The sequence below is a fragment of the Oncorhynchus keta genome, chromosome 34 (genome assembly GCF_023373465.1).
Source record: "Oncorhynchus keta strain PuntledgeMale-10-30-2019 chromosome 34, Oket_V2, whole genome shotgun sequence".
NCBI classification, from domain to species: Eukaryota; Metazoa; Chordata; class Actinopteri; order Salmoniformes; family Salmonidae; genus Oncorhynchus; species Oncorhynchus keta.
The window spans coordinates 16,995,580-17,014,145 of NC_068454.1; the positions used below are offsets into that span (position 1 = coordinate 16,995,580).

Consider the following 18,566-nt stretch of genomic DNA (forward strand, 5'->3'; position numbering starts at 1 on the left):
TGCTAGTGGTTTAGCGCCATGTCTAACTCTTTATGGGCCGGCTGCCATTGGTTAGGCCAGGAGGAGAGCCCCTGCTAGTGGTTTAGCGCCGTGTCTAACTCTTTATGGGCCAGCTGCCATTGGTTAGGCCAGGAGGAGAGCCCCTGCTAGTGGTTTAGCGCCATGTCTAACTCTTTATGGGCCAGCTGCCATTGGTTAGGCCAGGAGGAGAGCCCCTGCTAGTGGTTTAGCGCCATGTCTAACTCTTTATGGGCCAGCTGCCATTGGTTAGGCCAGGAGGAGAGCCCCTGCTCGTGCTAATTTGACTATAATGGAGCGGGATGGTATTAGGACTTGATGGTGACTATAATTGAGCCACTGACTGGAAACACTTTGCCTATGTTGAGTATGAGGCGTATGGTAATGGGATATCTAGGAGCCTGTTATGGCAGGGCTATTATTAGGCTAGTTGCCACAGCACCTCATGTGGTGGATTGTAATAGTCTGTTACGCATGGGATTTCAACAGATCAGATGTGGTTTAGATTACTGGATGATTTACCATGGTACAGCTTGGTGAATGACCGGGATCACATGTGCAACAGACAAGGGTCAAATCCTTTCTTATCTCATTCCTTTCCTATCTTCTATTTCCTTGTTCTCACTGATCTGAAAACACTTGATGGGTGATATCACTATGGAGACTTACTCTCTCCAGCCCCACCCAGTGAGGTTCTTTATTGGGCAAAAGTCCTCCAAGGAACCTTAAGATCTGAGGATGAACCATTTAGTAATCTTTATTTGTTTCAGAGGACATTAGCTCAACCGTCCCGAGGGTGGGACACTGATCTGTAGAGATCCTTAAGAGGTTTACAGATCAAACCAATGAGAAAACAATTCACCTGAGAGCAACCAGGCATTTGGGAATGGGACCAGGGAGGAGGGTAGAGGCAACTTCATGATTATAATGTTGTGCAACGGTTATCATCTGAGTTGTAGGAAATGGATCCAGACCACATCAGAGGTCATTATGGCTAATTAGAACACATCTCTCTGTGTGCCAAACACTTACAACACCGTACAGACAGGTCAAATAAACCTGAGAGTTGTGCAACCTTACCGTAACTCATATTCCTCTGTTTAAAGGGTCTTTAGCTGATCAGGCTGATGTGGTGAAGATCACATCATCCATACAATGGATACACAAACCCCCCTGGGTCTGTAGAGAGTTGAGATGGAAGTAATCTCCCTGGTTTTCCCCTCAGCGAAATACATATCTGTGTGGAAGGAAGAAGGGAAGACCCCCTCCCATCCTCTCCTCTCCCTCCTCTCCTCTCCTCTCCCCCCTCTCCTCTCCCTCCTCATCTCTCCCTCCTCTCCTCTCCTTCCTCTCCTCATCTCTCCCTCCTCATCTCTCCCTCCTCTCCTCTCCCTCCTCTCCTCTCCCTCCTCCTCCATTGTTCAGGAGTTAGCGGGAGAGAGAGGGAGAACGTTAACATTGGTGCCATTCACCTGTAGGATACCATATTCTGAGGCTGACCAGACACACACACACAGAGCAGGAAGACTTTTGTTTAGCTTCTGAAAACGTCAAAAACAACAAACAGTCTTCTTCTTCCACATTGTGGCCGGCTGATAAGAGTAGTTGTGATAATACCCAGAGCCCTTCCACTTCACTTCAGCTGAGGAGCTGAGGAGAGCCATGTTGATGTACTCTATGTAAGGGATGGACAGAGTTAAGAAACACATGTACCTTCAAGCCAGACCTGAAACACTATTTTGACTGACTGCCATTGTATCTCATCCAACACGCTAAGCAATGGTCTGACTGTCTGTACAGCAGAGTCACAATCACGGTGTGTGTGTGTATGTGTGTGCGCGTGTACGTGTGTACGTGTGTACGTGTGTGTGTGTACATGTATGTGTGTGTGTGTACATGTGTGTGTGTGTGTGTACGTGTGTGTGCACATGCATATCAGTCTATTGCAGCAACACTTGAGGGAGAGAGGTCTTGGAATGAGGGAACATCCTGCCACACTCCAGGCATAGGGTGAAGTCAGCCACTGAGGGGTTTTGGGTACACTGGGGGTTTGTGGGGCGCGACTGTCAGTGGTTGACGGCTATGATGTGAATGTTGGGGTGTTCCACACTAGAGTGGCTGCTAGGTCCAAAGGTTGTTACAGGACATTAGACAGATGTTAGCCTGGCCTGTGGGTTGGATATGCAGGTGTTGACCATGCCTCACACACACACCTATTCAAACAGGGTTAAGATGAAGTCTTAAACATTGAACAGACATTTCAGGAAAGTGACAGAAGGCGAGTTTGCCTGGTGACATCACTCAGCGATAAATTAGTTATTAGACCAGTGACAAAGAGAGTTCCAAACCTCTGCCAATAACAGCTAGTTTTAAGTGTTGTGTGTACTGTATGTAGTTTTATATATACTGAATATCTAACAGGTGGGACCTTTCAAAGTTAGCATTTTCAATCGCTTGTTATAGCACCACCATCTGGTCAATCAGTGTAATTTTGTAAATTGCTTGATCTCTATGGCAAGATGCATCATTCACACACGTTTCGGCAAGTTTTGGCATCTCATGTGACGAATGTACGAAAATACAAATGTACTAACGGACGTAGATCCATAGTCCTCTCCCTGATTTCATTGTGGGGGACAACCTTTACAGTAAGGTACTTAATTGTTACCCAGAACTGATTTGATATTGATTAAAACTCCTGCATTGGGCATGTTTCTGCCCCCATCTGGTCATTGAGCTTTACGGTACCCCCAGTTTACAGCTCAGCTCTACAGGACAATGCAGTGACTTCGTGACTTGAACCATTAAAAGTGATACCAGCCAAAATGGTCTCTCCCACACACAGTGAAGAAAAAGTAATTCTGCCTTTTCATTACAAAAGCACCATGGAAACTAAGCATTTTGAATAAACTCTTTTCAAAGTGTAGATGTTTTGACCAGATCTGTGTCTGATCACAGCTTGTTCCACTGCTTGTCTGTAACAGGAAGAAGGAGAACAGAGGGCAGCTGTTTCATACAGATGCTATGTAAATCGCAGATTAACACGGAAATCCCCTCAGAATGTCACAGTGAGAGGAACCCTGTTTGTCTTAGCCTTAGGACTTCAGGGAAAGTCCTGGTCCTCTCCTGGTCAGGACAGTGCTCTCTCTCTCTCTCTCTCTCTCTCTCTCTCTCTCTCTCTCTCTCTCTCTCGCTCTCTCTCTCTCTCTCTCTCTCTCTTAGCTCTCTCTCTCTCTCTCTCTTAGCTCTCTCTCTCTCTCTCTCTCTCTTAACTCTCTCTCTCTCTCTCTCTCTTTTAGCTCTCTCTCTCTTAGCTCTCTCTCTATCTCTCTTAGCTCTCTCTCTCTCTATCTATCTCTATCTCTTAGCTCTCTCTCTTAGCTCTCTCTCTCTCTCTAGCTCTCTCAACTCTCTCTCAGCTCTCTCTCTTAGCTCTCTCTCTCTCTCTCTCTCTCTCTCTCTCTGCTGACACTTGGAGTCTCTCTCTCTCTCTCTCTCTCTCTCTCTCTCTCTCTGCTGACACTTGGAGTCTCTCTCTCTCTCTCTCTCTCTCTCTCTGCTGACACTTGGAGATTCTCTCTCTCTCTCTCTCTCTCTCTCTCTCTCTCTCTCTCTCTCTCTCTCTCTCTCTCTCTCTCTCTCTCTCTCTCTCTCTCTCTCTCTCTCTGCTGACACTTGGAGATGCTATCTGTCTGTTTCTAAACAAACATTGGAGCCCATTGGCCCTGTCCAGCATAGACCATGGATTAAACACACACTCACGTCCACAGTGACGCACTCATACATACACACAGAAACAAACACACACGCAATATGCTACAGACATGCACATAAAAACTTTCATATATACATAACATTTAGAACTGCACAGGTTTGACAGACAGATACACAAGCATAAACATGATAGACAGTCACATTTTCACAGGCCTGTGTGGTTTCTGTTGAGGTGTTTATTTGAAGCTCTCCAGACCTGGGAGTCATTGTGTTCTGTATACCTAGAAACCCATTACACTCCTCTCAACATCCTGGAACCTCTCCTCTCCTCTCCTCTCCTCTCCTCTCCTCTCCTCTCCTCTCCTCTCCTCTCCTCTCCTCTCCTCTCCTCTCCTCTCCTCTCAACATCCTGGAACCTCTCCTCTCCTCTCCTCTCCTCCTCCCATCCTCTCCTCTCCTCTCCTCTCCTCTCCTCTCCCATCCCTCCTCTCCTCCCTCTCCTCTCCCTCCTCTCCCATCCTCTCCTCTCCTCTCCTCCTCTCTCTCCTCTCCTCCCTCTCCTCCTCTCCTCTCCTCTCCTCTCCCCTCCTCTCCCATCCCATCCTCTCCTCTCCTCTCCTCTCCTCTCAACATCCTGGAACCTCTCCTCTCCTCTGAAACAGTTTATTTTCTCTTGAAGTCTGCTTGGTATCTGTTGGATTGTCTGTTCAGTGTTTGAGTATGCATGCAACCGCTAGTTTCAGGAAAATGGCATCACTACAGCCAAGTCAAGACTCATAGAGAATCTTCGCCTCCTATCCTTTAACATTAATTTCATTCCTAATATCCTCCTTTCTCATCATGTTAACACTCATTTCATCCGTGCACGCCTGTTGAACTCATGACTAAACCATTCCAGACACACACAGAGAGATGGTTTATACATTCTACTGCTTTCTGTTAGTCACAATAGTCCCCATTGACCTATAAACCTGGGAATCGAGGCGATATCGCCGTCTTAAGATCCCTTTTCACGTAGGACCAGATACTGAATCAGCCCCAGCTCTCTCTACAGCAGCACAGGCCATTAACTAGAAGTCTGTTTTGTGTGGATGTCAATTTAGTCTGCCTGCCATCTCACCCATCTGGTGTTTGGGTTTAGAGAGATGTGTAACGGACTAAGAAGGCATAACAAAAACGGGATGAAAGACACTCCACTTCCTTTGATCTCCTGTCAGATAGCATGTTGTGGTCTGAGAGCTGTAACAGACATCACAGAATGGCAGAGTGTGAGAACATAACAGGATGGAACGGACAGACATGAACAAGCACTCTTGCGCGCACACACATTCACACACATACACACACACATTCACACACACACACACACACACACACACACACACACACACATACACACACATTCACACACACACATACACACACACACACACATAACACACACACACACACACACACACACACACACACACACACACACACACACACACACACACACACACACACACACACACACACACACACACACACACACACACACACACACACACATTCTCACACACATACACACACATTCACACCCATAATAATAATAATAATAATATATGCCATTTAGCAGACGCTTTTATCCAAAGCGACTTACAGTCATGTGTGCATACATTCTACGTATGGGTGGTCCCGGGGATCGAACCCACTACCCTGGCGTTACAAGCGCCATGCTCTACCAACTGAGCTACACACATACACACATACACACACACGCATACACACATACACACACATTCACACACATACACACACATTCACACCCATACACACACATACACATACACACATACACACACATTCACACACACATACACACACATTCACACACACACATACACACATACACATTCACACACATACACAGACATTCACACACATTCACACACATTCACACACATACACACACACACATTCACACACATACATTCTCTCGTCGAGACATTCTCTCGTCATGCGTGTCAGAGTGTGTTCTGGATTAGAGGGTCGGGGCGTCTCAGTAGTGTGAAGAGCCTGCTGGAATGTCTGATCAGAGGAAGATGGAGAGGTTTTGTCTAACAGGAGGATGGAGGGAAAGCGATAGAGTGGGAGAAAGAGAAAGAGAGTGGGAGAAAGAGAAAGAGAGTGGGAGAAAGAGAAAGAGAGTGGGAGAAAGAGAAAGAGAGTGGGAGAAAGAGGTCTAGAGCCTGGGACCTGGAAGAGTACAGGCCAGGTCCCAGGCAGGTCCCAGGCTCTAGTCCCTGGGAGAGGAGAGGAAGAGTACAGGCCAGGTCCCAGGCTCTAGTCCCTGGGAGAGGAGAGGAAGAGTACAGGCCAGGTCCCAGGCTCTGGTCCCTGGGAGAGGAGAGGAAGAGTACAGGCCAGGTCCCAGGCTCTAGTCCCTGGGAGAGGAGAGGAAGAGTACAGGCCAGGTCCCAGGCTCTGGTCCCTGGGAGAGGAGAGGAAGAGTACAGGCCAGGTCCCAGGCTCTAGTCCCTGGGAGAGGAGAGGAAGAGTACAGGCCAGGTCCCAGGCTCTAGTCCCTGGGAGAGGAGAGGAAGAGTACAGGCCAGGTCCCAGGCTCTAGTCCCTGGGAGAGGAGAGGAAGAGTACAGGCCAGGTCCCAGGCTCTAGTCCCTGGGAGAGGAGAGGAAGAGTACAGGCCAGGTCCCAGGCTCTGGTCCCTGGGAGAGGAGAGGAAGAGTACAGGCCAGGTCCCAGGCTCTAGTCCCTGGGAGAGCAGAGGAAGAGTACAGGCCAGGTCCCAGGCTCTAGTCCCTGGGAGAGGAGAGGAAGAGTACAGGCTAGGTCCCAGGCTCTAGTCCCTGGGAGAGGAGAGGAAGAGTACAGGCCAGGTCCCAGGCTCTAGTCCCTGGGAGAGGAGAGGAAGAGTACAGGCCAGGTCCCAGGCTCTAGTCCCTGGGAGAGGAGAGGAAGAGTACAGGCCAGGTCCCAGGCTTTAGTCCCTGGGAGAGGAGAGGAAGAGTACAGGCCAGGTCCCAGGCTTTAGTCCCTGGGAGAGGAGAGGAAGAGTACAGGCCAGGTCCCAGGCTCTAGTCCCTGGGAGAGGAGAGGAAGAGTACAGGCCAGGTCCCAGGCTCTAGTCCCTGGGAGAGGAGAGGAAGAGTACAGGCCAGGTCCCAGGCTTTAGTCCCTGGGAGAGGAGAGGAAGAGTACAGGCCAGGTCCCAGGCTCTAGTCCCTGGGAGAGGAGAGGAAGAGTACAGGCCAGGTCCCAGGCTCTAGTCCCTGGGAGAGGAGAGGAAGAGTACAGGCCAGGTCCCAGGCTCTAGTCCCTGGGAGAGGAGAGGAAGAGTACAGGCCAGGTCCCAGGCTCTAGTCCCTGGGAGAGGAGAGGAAGAGTACAGGCCAGGTCCCAGGCTCTAGTGCCTGGGAGAGGAGAGGAAGAGTACAGGCCAGGTCCCAGGCTTTAGTCCCTGGGAGAGGAGAATAGGGGAGGGAGAGGGAAAGAGGGAGAGAAGGGAGAGAGGAAGGAAAGCGGGGAGGGAGGGGAATGAAGGGGAGGGAAGGGGAGGGGAGGGAGAGTAGAGGAGTGAATGGGAGAAGATGGGAGGGAGAAGAGGGGAGGGAGAGGAGGGAGAGGGGAAAGAGAAAAGGGAAGGGAAGGGAGGGAAGGGGAGTGAGAGGGGAGGCGAGGGAGAAGAGGGAAGGGGAGAGAGAAGAGGGAAGGGGAAGGGGAGGCGAGGGAGAAGAAGGAAGGGGAGGGAGAGGGAAGGAGAGGGAGAGTGAGAGGGAAGGAGAGGGAAGGAGAGGGAAGGGGAAGGAGGGGGAAGGGGAGAGGGAGAGGGAAGGGAAGGGGAGGGAGAGGGAAGGAGAGGGAAAGGAAGGGGAGGGAGAGGGAAGGAGAGGGAGGGAGGGAAGGAGAGGGGAGAGGGAAGGGAAGGGAAGAAGGGAAGGGGGGAAGGAGAGGGAGAGGGAAGGAGAGGGAGAGGGAAGGGGAGGGAAGGAGAGGGAGAGGGAAGGGGAGGGAGAGGGAAGGAGAGGGAGAGGGAAGGAGAGGGAGAGGGAAGGGGAAGGAGAGGGAGGGGAAGGGAAGGAGAGGGAATGAGAGGGAGAGGGAAGGGAAGGAGAGGGAAGGAGAGGGAGAGGGAAGGAGAGGGAAGGGGAAGGAGAGGGAAGGGAAGGGGAGGGAGAGGGAACGAGAGGGAGAGGGAAGGGAAGGAGAGGGAGAGGGAAGGAGAGGGAGAGGGAAGGAGAGGGAGAGGGAAGGGAAGGAGAGGGAAGGAGAGGGAAGGAGAGGGAAAGGGAGGGGAAGGGAAGGGGAGGGAGAGGGAAGGGAAGGGAAGGGAAGGGGAGGGAAGGAGAGGGAGAGGGAAGGGAAGGGGAGGGAGAGGGAAGGAGAGGGAGAGGGAAGGGAAGGGGAGGGAGAGGGGATCCTGTTGAGAGAGTAGTGAGGCCAGCTGGTAAATTGTAATTTTGGTAACTCCCTTGTAGGATTGCTTCAGGAGAGCTGCCACATAACTGAAAAGCAAATGACAGCAATTAACACCACCTTTCCATCTCCTGAACTGATCAAATGATCAAATGAATGATCCTGGTTCACACTGTGTGTGTATGTGTGTGTGTTAGCATGTCGGTGTTTGTAGTTTGTAGCCTCTCTGACATGGGCAGATAAATCAGAAAGCGTCGGAATACTAGGGGGGATTATGTTGCCCTCTGGTGTAAAATGCTGTCTCAGTCTGTACTTGGTTACTGAGGTCTATGTAATGACTGTAATATGGACTCTCTCTCTCTCTCTCTCTCTCTCTCTCTCTCTCTCTCTCTCTCTCTCTCTCTCTCTCTCTCTCTCTCTCTCTCTCTCTCTCTAGGGGTGCTCTGGGTCATCATGTGAAGGGAAATGTGACTGCAGTGGAGTGAAAGGAGCAAAGGTGAGCATTCTATCCATCAGTTCCTCATTGTCTATCAGTTTCATATTGGTTGTCTTCTCTCGCTTTTCTTCACGTTGTGTCTCACTCTTTCACCCACTCTCTCTAAGATCCCCACCAACAAACTACAGATTGTACAACTTCAAAACAGTCCAGAATCCCTGATAGGCTCAAAGGGGCATAGCAGAGCGTGGGTTCCGGGTTAGGGGTCAGGGGTCAGCCCAGTGGGACTTAGTAGTAGCAGAGGGCCAACACGGAGCAGGGATCAGGATGGAGAAGGACTGGAATCAGGCGGAATTAGAGCATGTCCGGACACACAGCTGGGCTGAGAGCGTATTCCTACCAGACCAAACAATCTCTAATCCAGTCTTGAAACAGTAATGCACTGTAAAAGTCAATCCAGCAATCATGCAGTGTTTCTAATTGTGGTTAAAAGTTTCCAAGAAGATCTACAGACACCGCCTTTGTTATCTTCCAGTAACAAGGACACAATGAGAGCAGCACCTTCTCAGGGAGCTCAGAAAACAACAATTGCATTGCTACTCTATGTGTATTTTTTCACACACATTAGAACCTAGCAGTGTCTTATCTACTCTGTGTTCAAGAAACAGTAACCAGACAGAGATTGTCCACAGAGGACTACTGTGTGCTGTGTGTTCTCTGGAGCCAGGCCTGTACTGACTGACTGACAGGCTGAGCCTGGTGAGGTCATACCTCACGCCTCAGTCTCTGTTGAAAGGTGTTGAAGACTGGCAAATCAACCGCTGTTTCAACTCTCCATGCATATGTTCACTATGATGATGTCACGTCCTGTCGCCCACGACGGCGGTTCTGTTCCCTTGGCAACCAGCCAGTGTCCTGGTTCCCATGGCCCAGAACGTTATGTTGGTGAGCTTTAGGAATGGAGGGAGGTAGAAGAAAGAGGCAGCAGGGCGAGAGAGTAAAGGCATCAGCTTCCCATTCAAAACAGTTCAGATTATGATGGCATTTTATGACGTTTTTGTTCATTTTGGTTTTCGATAAGGCTGTTCACACAACATTTTAACATTTTAACGTCTACGCTCCTTTGTGTTTGCTGTGATTCAATGAGAAACAAATTATATTCATGCAACAACAACAACAAAAAATCACTTGAGAAACACTGAACAAAACATCTTAGTTAGATGTAAGATTGATCTAAGATCTTTTCTACAAAAACGTCAGAATGAATGGTAGATTTCTTGAGTTATCTTAGATTCATTCAAACTATTTTGAGGAAGTGTAGATGGATAAACTGTACTATTGACACTTTTGTCTCGTTTTTCAAGCGTAGGTCGTATAAGGGAGTGTGGTCAGCCGACCTGAAGCATGCTGACGCCTTAAGAAACACAGACATACACATAAAGAGCTCCAAATACCACATTTTCCCCACGCCTCCTCTTCCTTCTAGTTCCCTGTCTTTCACTCTTGGCAGCTCAGAATGTAGTTCAATGGGCAAGAGCCAATGATTTATACAGTTGAAGTCAGAAGTTTACATACACTGAGGTTGGAGTCATTAAATCTTGTTTTTCAACCACTCCACAAATGTCTTGTTAACAAACTATAGTTTTAGCAAGTCGGTTAGGACATCTACTTTGTGCATGAGACAAGTCATTGTTTACAGACAGATGATTTCACTCATAATTCACTGTGTCACAATTCCAGTGGGTCAGAAGTTTACATACACTAAGTTGACTGCGCTTTTAAACAGCTTTGAAAATTCCCGAAAATGATGTCATGGCTTTATAAGCTTCTCATAGGCTAATTGACATAATTTGAGTCAATTGGAGGTGTCCCTGTGGATGTATTTCAAGACCTACCTTCAAACTCAGTGCCTCTTTGCTTGACATCATGGGAAAATCAAAAGAAATCAGCCAAGTTGTAGACCTCCACAAGTCTGGTTCATCCTTGGGAGCCATTTCCAAACGCCAGAAGGTACCACATTCATCTGTACAAACATGCAAGTATAAACACCATGGGACCACGCAGCCGTCATACCGCTCAGGAAGGAGCCGTGTTCTGTCTCCTAGAGATGAATGTACTTTGGCACGATATGTGCAAATCAATCCCAGAACAACAGCAAAGGACCTTGTGAAGATGCTGGAGGAAACAGGTACAAAAGTATCTATATCCACAGTAAAACGAGTCCTATATCGTCATAACCTGAAAGACCGCTCAGCAAGGAAGAAACCACTGCTCCAAAACCGCCATAAAAAAGCCAGACTACGGTTTGCAACTGTACATGAGGACAAAGTTCATACTTTTTGGAGAAATGTCCTCTGGTCTGATGAAACAAAAATAGAACTGTTTGGCCATAATGACCATTGTTATGTTTGGATGCAAAAGGGCGAGGCTTGCAAGCCGAAGAACACCATCCCAAATGTGAAGCACGGGGGTGGCACCATCATGTTGTGGGGGTGCTTTGCTGCAGGAGGGACTGGTGCACGTCACAAAATAGATGGCTTCATGAGAAGGAAAATTATGTGGATATATTGAAGCAACATCTCGAGACATCAGTCAGGAAGTTAAAGCTTGGTCGCAAATGGGTCTTCCAAATGGACAATGACCCCAAGCATACTTCCAAAGTTGTGACCAAATGTCTTAAGGACAACAAAGTCAAGGTATTGGAGGGGCCATCACAAAGCCCTGACCTCAATCCTATAGAAAATGTGTGGGCAGAACTGAAAAAGCATGTGCGAGCAAGGAGGCCTACAAACCTGACTCAGTTACACCAGCTCTGTCAGGAGGAATGGGACAAAATTCACCCAACTTATTGTGGGAAGCTTGTGGAAGGCTACCTGAAACGTTTGACCCAAGTTAAACAATTTCATTAAAGGCAATGCTACCAAATTGTCACGTTCTGACCTTAGTTCTGTTATTATATCCTTGTTTTAGAATGGTCAGGGCGTGAGTTGGGTGGGTTGTCTATGTTAGTTTTTATATAATTTGGGATTTCTGTGTTCGGCCTAGTATGGTTCTCAATCAGAGGCAGCTGTCAATCGTTGTCCCTGATTGAGAATCATACTTAGGTAGCCTGGTTTCACTTTTGAGTTGTGGGTGTTTGTCTTCCGTGTTAGTGTTCGTACCACACGGGACTGTTTCGTTCATATCACGTTTATTGTTTTGTATTTCGTAGTGTTCAGTTTATGTATTAAAATAAACATTATGGACACTTATTCTCTCTATTATTATTCTGACATTTCACATTAAACCAATCTCCAAAACAGGTTAAAATAAAGTGGTGATCCTAACTGACCAAAGACAGGGAAGTTTTACTAGGATTAAATGTCAGGGTTTAAAACTGAGTTTAAATGTATTTGGCTAAGGTGTATGAAAACTTCGGAAAGTATTCAGACCCCTTGACTTTTTCCACATTTTGTCATTTTACAGCCTTATTCCACAATGTATTAAATAGTCCCCCCTCATTAATCTACACACGATACCCCATTATGACTATGCAAAATCAGGTTTCCACAAATGTTTGCAAATGTATTAAAAATAAAAAATACAATTCAGACCATTTACTCAGTACTTTGTTGAAGCACCTTTGTTGGCAGCGATTACAGCCTCCAGTCTTTTTGGGTATGACTCTACAAGCTTGGCACACCTGTATTTGTGGAGTTTCTCCCATTCTTCTCTGCAGATCATCTCAAGCTCTGTCAGGTTGGATGGATAGCGTTGCTGCACACCTATTTTCAGGTCTCTCCAGAGATGTTCGATCAGGTTCAAGTACGGTCTCTTACTGGGCCACTCAAGGGCATTCAGAGACTTGTCCCGAAGCCACTCCTGTTGTCTTGGCTGTGTGCGTAGGGTCGTTGTCCTGTTGGAAGGTGAACCTTCGCCCCAGTCTGAGGTCCTGAGCACTTTGGAGCAGTTTTTTTTAATCAAGGATCTCTGTACTTTGATCTGTTAATCCTTCCCTCGATCTTGACTAGTGTCCCAGTGCCTGCTGACTAGTCTCCCATCCCCACAGCATGATGCTGACACCACGATGCTTCACGGTAGGAATGGTATTGGCCAGGTGATGAGTGGTGCCTGGTTTCCTCCAGACATGACGCTTGGAATTCAGGCCAAAGAGTCCAATCTCGGGTTCATCAGACCAGAGAATCTTGTTTCTCATTGTCATGTCATGTGCCTTTTACTGAAGAGTGGCTTCTGTCTGGCCACTACCATAAAGGCCTGATTGGTGGAGTGCTACAGAGATGGTTGTCCTTCTGAAAGGTTCTCCCATCTCCACAGAGGAACTCTGGAGCTCTGTCAGAGTGACCATCAGGTTCTTGGTCACATCCCTGGCCAAGGCCCTTCTCCACAGATTGCTCAGTTTGACCAGGCGACCAGCTCTAGGAAGAGTCTTGATGGTTCCAAACTTCTTCATTTTAAGAATGATGGAGGCCACTGTGTTCTTGGGGACCTTCAATACTGCAGATATTGTCTGGTACCTTTCCCCAGATCTGTGTCTCAACACAACCCTGTCTCAGAGCTCTACGGACAATTCCTTCAACCTCAAGGCTTGTTTTTTTCTCTGACATCACGGTCAACAGTGGGACCTTATATAGACAGGTATGTGCCTTTCCAAATCATGTCCAATCAATTGAATTTGCGACAGGTGGACTCCAATCAAGTTGTAGAAACATCTCAAGGATGATCAATGGAAACGGGATGCACCTGAGCTCAACTTCGAGTTTCATAGCAAAGGGTTTGAATGCTTATGTAAATAAGGTATTTCAATTAAAAAAAATACCAACCTGTTTTCGCTTTGTCATTATAGGGTTTTGTGTGTAGATTGATGAGGATTTTGAAAATCTAATCCATTTTAGAATACGGCTTTAACGTAACAAATATGGAAAAAGTGAAGGGGTTTGAATACTTTCAGAATGCACTGTACAGCAAATGATCTATAGGGGGCGCTGTGTTGAAGCCACATTGCCTTCATCTTGGCACTCCGCCACCGTTGTAAAAAAATACATGTTTAAGCTATGGACATGCATTTGTTAATATGTACATTATATTTTGCCATGTGTATTCTATTACAAACACCTTAATGCATACTTATACATTATATTATGTCATCTAAACATACAAACAAAACATTTTATAATATTTAAAACATTTTCCTTAAGGTATAAACACAAAAATACTTAAATACATGTCCTTTTGTCCATGAAACATTTCATAGAACAGCTGTAGAATTTCATTTGGAGGACCTCTCCAACTGAGGAGTGCCAATATGACTCACTTGTGGCTTCAAAATCGCTCAGTGGATAATACATAGCAACCGCTAACCAGGGATAATATACATTGTTGGTCAGAGCAGACCACTCTGGCCTGAGAAAGGACTGTGGCTCCATCTGGTGGCAGATAGATGGAACACATGAAGCAATCAGCTATTACTGTCTCATTAATCCTCTTCATAAACTCGTAAAAGTAACGTCCTCTCACTGTCAACTGCGTTTATTTTCAGCAAACTTAACTTGTTAAATATTTGTGTGAACATAAGATTCAACAACTGAGACATAAACCGAACAAGTTCTGCAGACATGTGACTGACAGAAATTGAATAATGTGTCCCTGAACAAAGGGGGGGATCAAAATCAAAAGTAACAGTCAGTATCTGGTGTGGCCACTAGCTGCATTAAGTACTGCAGTGCATCTCCTCCTCATGGACTGCACCAGACTTGCCAGTTCTTGCTGTGAGATGTTACCCCACTCTTCCACTAAGGCACCTGCAAGTTCCCGGACATTTCTGGTGGAATGGCCCTAACCTTCACCCTCCGATCCAACAGGTCTCAGACATGCTCATCACTGGCCATTCCTGACATTCCTGTCTTGCAGGAAATCACGCACATAATGAGCAGTATTGCTGGTGGCATTGCTATGCTGGAGGGTCATGTCAGGATGAGCCTGCAGGAAGGGTACCACATGAGGGAGGAGGATGTCTTCCATGTAACGCACAGGGTTGAGATTGCCTGCATTGACAACAAGCTCAGTGCGATGATGCTGTGACACACCGCCCCAGACCATGACGGACCCTCCATCTCCAAATCGATCCCGCTCCAGAGTACAGGCCTCGGTGTAAAGCTCATTCCTCCAACAATAAACGTGAATCCGACCATCACCCCTGGTGAGACAAAACCGCAACTCGTCAGTGAAGAGCACTTTTTGCCAGTCCTGTCTGGTCCAGTGACGGAGTGTTTGTGCCCAAAGGCGACGTTGTTGCCGGTGATATCTGGTGAGGACCTTCCTTACAACAGGCCTACAAGACCTCAGTCCAGCCTCTCTCAGCCTATTGCGGACAGTCTGAGCACTGATGGAGCGTTCCTGGTGTAACTCGGGTAGTTGTTGTTGCCATCCTGTACCTGTCCCGCAGGGGATGTTCAGATGTACCGATCCTGTGCAGGTGTTGTTTCACGTGGTCTGCCACTGCGAGGGTGATCAGCTGTCCGTCCTGTCTCCCTGTAGCGCTGTCTTAGGCGTCTCACAGTACGGACATTGCAATTTATATCCCTGGCCACATCTGTAGTCCTCATGCCTCTTTGCAGCATGCCTAAGGCACGTTCACGCAGATGAGCAGGGACCCTGAGCCTCTTTCTGTTGGTGTTTTTCAGAGTCAGTAGAAAGGCCTCTTTAGTGTCCTAAGTTTTCATAACTGTGACCTTAATTGCCTACCGTCTGTAAACTGTTAGTGTCTTAACGACCGTTCCACAGGTGCATGTTCATTAATCATTTATGGTTCAATGAACAAGTATGGGAAACAGTGTTTAAACCCTTTACAATGAAATTATTTGGATTTTTACAAATGATCTTTGAAAGACAGGGTCCTGAAACAGGGACGTTTCTTTTTTTGCTGAGTTTATATACAGTACTGGTCAGAAGTTTGGACATACCTACTCATTCAAGGGTTTTTCTTCATTTGTACTATTTTCTACATTGTATGATAATAGTTAAGACATCAAAACTATGAAGTAACACATATAGAATCATGTAGTAACCAAAAAAAAATGTTAAAGTAGCCACCCTTTGCCTTGATGACAGCTTTGCACACTCATCCCAAACCATCTCAATTGTGTTGAGGTCGGATTGTGGAAGCCAGGTCATCTGATGCAGCACTCTATCACTCTCCTTCTTGGTCAAATAGCCCTTACACAGCCTGGAGGTGTGGTGGGTTATTGTCCTGTTGAAAAACAAATGATAGTCCCACTAAGTGCAAACCAGATGGGACGGTGTATCACTGCAGAATACTGTGGTAGCCATGCTGGTTAAGTGTGCTTTGAATTCTAAATAAATCACAGATCATCAGCAATTCAACCATGAAGGCCTGATTCACTCAGTCTCCTCTCAACAGTTGATGTTGAGTTGTGTCTGTTACTTGAACTCTGTGAAGCATTTATTTGGGCTGCAATTTCTGAGGCTGGTAACGCTAATGAACTTATCCTCTGCAGCAGAAGTAACTCTGGGTCTTCCTTTCCTGTGTCGGTCCTCATGAGAGCCAGTTATGATGAAACTGCTTTATGGTTTTTGCGACTGCACTTGAAGAAACTTTCAAAGTTCTTGAAATGTTCTGCATCGACTGACCTTCATGTCCTAAAGTAATGATGGACTGTCGTTTCTCTTAGCTTATTTGAGCTGTTCTTGCCATAATATGGACTTGGTCTTTTACCAAATAGGGCTATCTTCTGTATACCACCCCTACATTGTCACAACACAACCGATTGGCTCAAACATATTAAGAAATAACGAAATTCCACAAATGAACTTTTAACAAGGCACACCTGTTAAGTAAAATGAATTCCAGATGACTACCTCATGAAGCTGGTTGAGAGAGTGTGCAAATTTTTCATCAAGGCAAAGGGTGGCTACTTTGAGAATCTCAAATGTAAAATATATGTTGTTGAACACTTTTTTGGTTACTATATGATTCCATATGTGTTATTTCATGGTTTTGATGTCTTCACTATTATTACGTAGAAAATAGTAACAATAAGACACTTTTGACTGGTACTGTATATACATATATATATATATATATATTTTTTTTTTAGAATGCTAAACCTAACCATAATGTTGAAAAACACGAAACTGACCAGCCTCTGTGGTAACTTCACCCAACTCTGTTTAACTATTGTTGTGTCTCCTGTAGGGTGAGCGTGGATTTCCTGGTCTCCAAGGCAACATGGGGTTCCCGGGCATGCAGGGCCATGAGGGACCCGCTGGGCCGATGGGCCCTAAGGTGAGTGACAGCTCCAGACCCCACCCCCTTCACAGTATCACTCACCCACTAAGATACCCGACTTGGGAGAGCACAATAATGACAAGTACCATGATTATAACAGATTTTTTGTTTTTTTTTATCACAAAAAATAAGTCATGTCACGACTCCATCTTCTCTATGTCACCTTAATATCACTTCAATGTCACTTGTCTCTTCCCAGGGAGAGTATGGCGAGTCGGGAACTCCCGGAATGAAAGGAACACGTGTGAGTGGAATAATGCTATCAGAGAAGACCCCACCTGGTCTGGAAACCAGTGTCTACTTTCTTGTAGCATTTTAGCTTTTGTTTGGACCACCTTTACAACAATGCAGAGTTAAAGATTAAGTAGAAATAAATAAAACATGTAAAATCAAATCAAATCAAATGTATTTGTCACATACACATGGTTAACAGATGTTCATGCGAGCGTAGCGAAATGCTTGTGCTTCTAGTTCCGACAATGCAGTAATAACCAACAAGTAATCTAACTAACAATTCCTAAACTACTGTCTTATACACAGTGTAAGGGGATAAAGAATATGTACATAAGGATATATGTGGAATAAATAGACAGTGAATAACAAATAACAATATTGAATAAAAATAACATGACTATATACAGGAAGTACCAGTACTAAGTCGATGTGCAGGGGTACGATGTAATTGAGGTAGCTACAGTATGTACATATAGGTAGGGGTAAAGTGACTAGGCAACAGGAAATATAATAGACAGTAGCAGCAGGGTATGTAGTGAGTGTGAAAATGTGAGTGTGTGTGTGTGGCGTCAATATCTACGTGTGTACATGTTATTTGTGTGTGGGCGTATGTAGCGTGTGTGTATGTTTGTGTTGGGGTATCAGTGTAAGAATCCGTGAGTGTGTGGGTAGAATCCAGTGTGTGTGCATAGAGTCAGTGCAGGAGCGTTAGTGCAGGAGAGTTAGAGCAGCAGAGTCCGTGCAGGAGAGTCAGTGCAGGAGAGTCAGTGCAGGGGCGTTAGAGCAGGAGAGTAAGAGCAGGAGAGTTAGAGCAGGATAGTTAGAGCAGGATAGTTAGAGCAGGATAGTTAGAGCAGGAGAGTTAGAGCAGGAGAGTTAGAGCAGGAGAGTTAGAGCAGGATAGTTAGAGCAGGAGAGTTAGAGCAGGAGAGTTAGAGCAGGAGAGTTAGAGCAGGAGAGTTAGAGCAGGATAGTTAGAGCAGGAGAGTTAGTGCAGGAGAGTTAGAGCAGGATAGTTAGAGCAGGATAGTTAGAGCAGGAGAGTTAGAGCAGGAGAGTTAGAGCAGGAGAGTCAGTGCAGGAGAGTCAGTGCACGAGGGTTAGAGCAGGAGAGTCAGTGCAGGAGCGTTAGAGCAGGAGAGTCAGTGCAGGAGAGTTAGAGCAGGAGAGTCAGTACAGGAGAGTCAGTGCAGGAGAGTCAGTGCAGGAGAGTTAGAGCAGGAGAGTCAGTGCAGGAGAGTTAGAGCAGGAGAGTCAGTGCAGGAGAGTTAGAGCAGGAGAGGAGAGTTAGAGCAGGAGAGTTAGAGCAGGAGAGTCAGTGCAGGAGAGGAGAGTTAGAGCAGGAGAGTTAGAGCAGGAGAGTCAGTGCAGGAGAGTTAGAGCAGGAGAGTTAGAGCAGGAGAGTTAGAGCAGGATAGTTAGAGCAGGAGAGTTAGAGCAGGA

General features: G+C 46.5%; 1 protein-coding gene across 1 annotated transcript in view; it reads left to right on the forward strand.

Annotated features, from left to right (window-relative positions):
• Window positions 1-18,566, forward strand: part of LOC118370517 (collagen alpha-1(IV) chain-like) — a 73,264-nt gene that overhangs the window by 31,589 nt on the left and 23,109 nt on the right. The window contains exons 2-4 of the mRNA XM_052493301.1: window positions 8,585-8,644; window positions 16,797-16,886; window positions 17,089-17,133. Coding sequence (XP_052349261.1) covers window positions 8,585-8,644; window positions 16,797-16,886; window positions 17,089-17,133 — 195 coding nt within the window. The remainder of the gene's footprint in view (window positions 1-8,584; window positions 8,645-16,796; window positions 16,887-17,088; window positions 17,134-18,566) is intronic.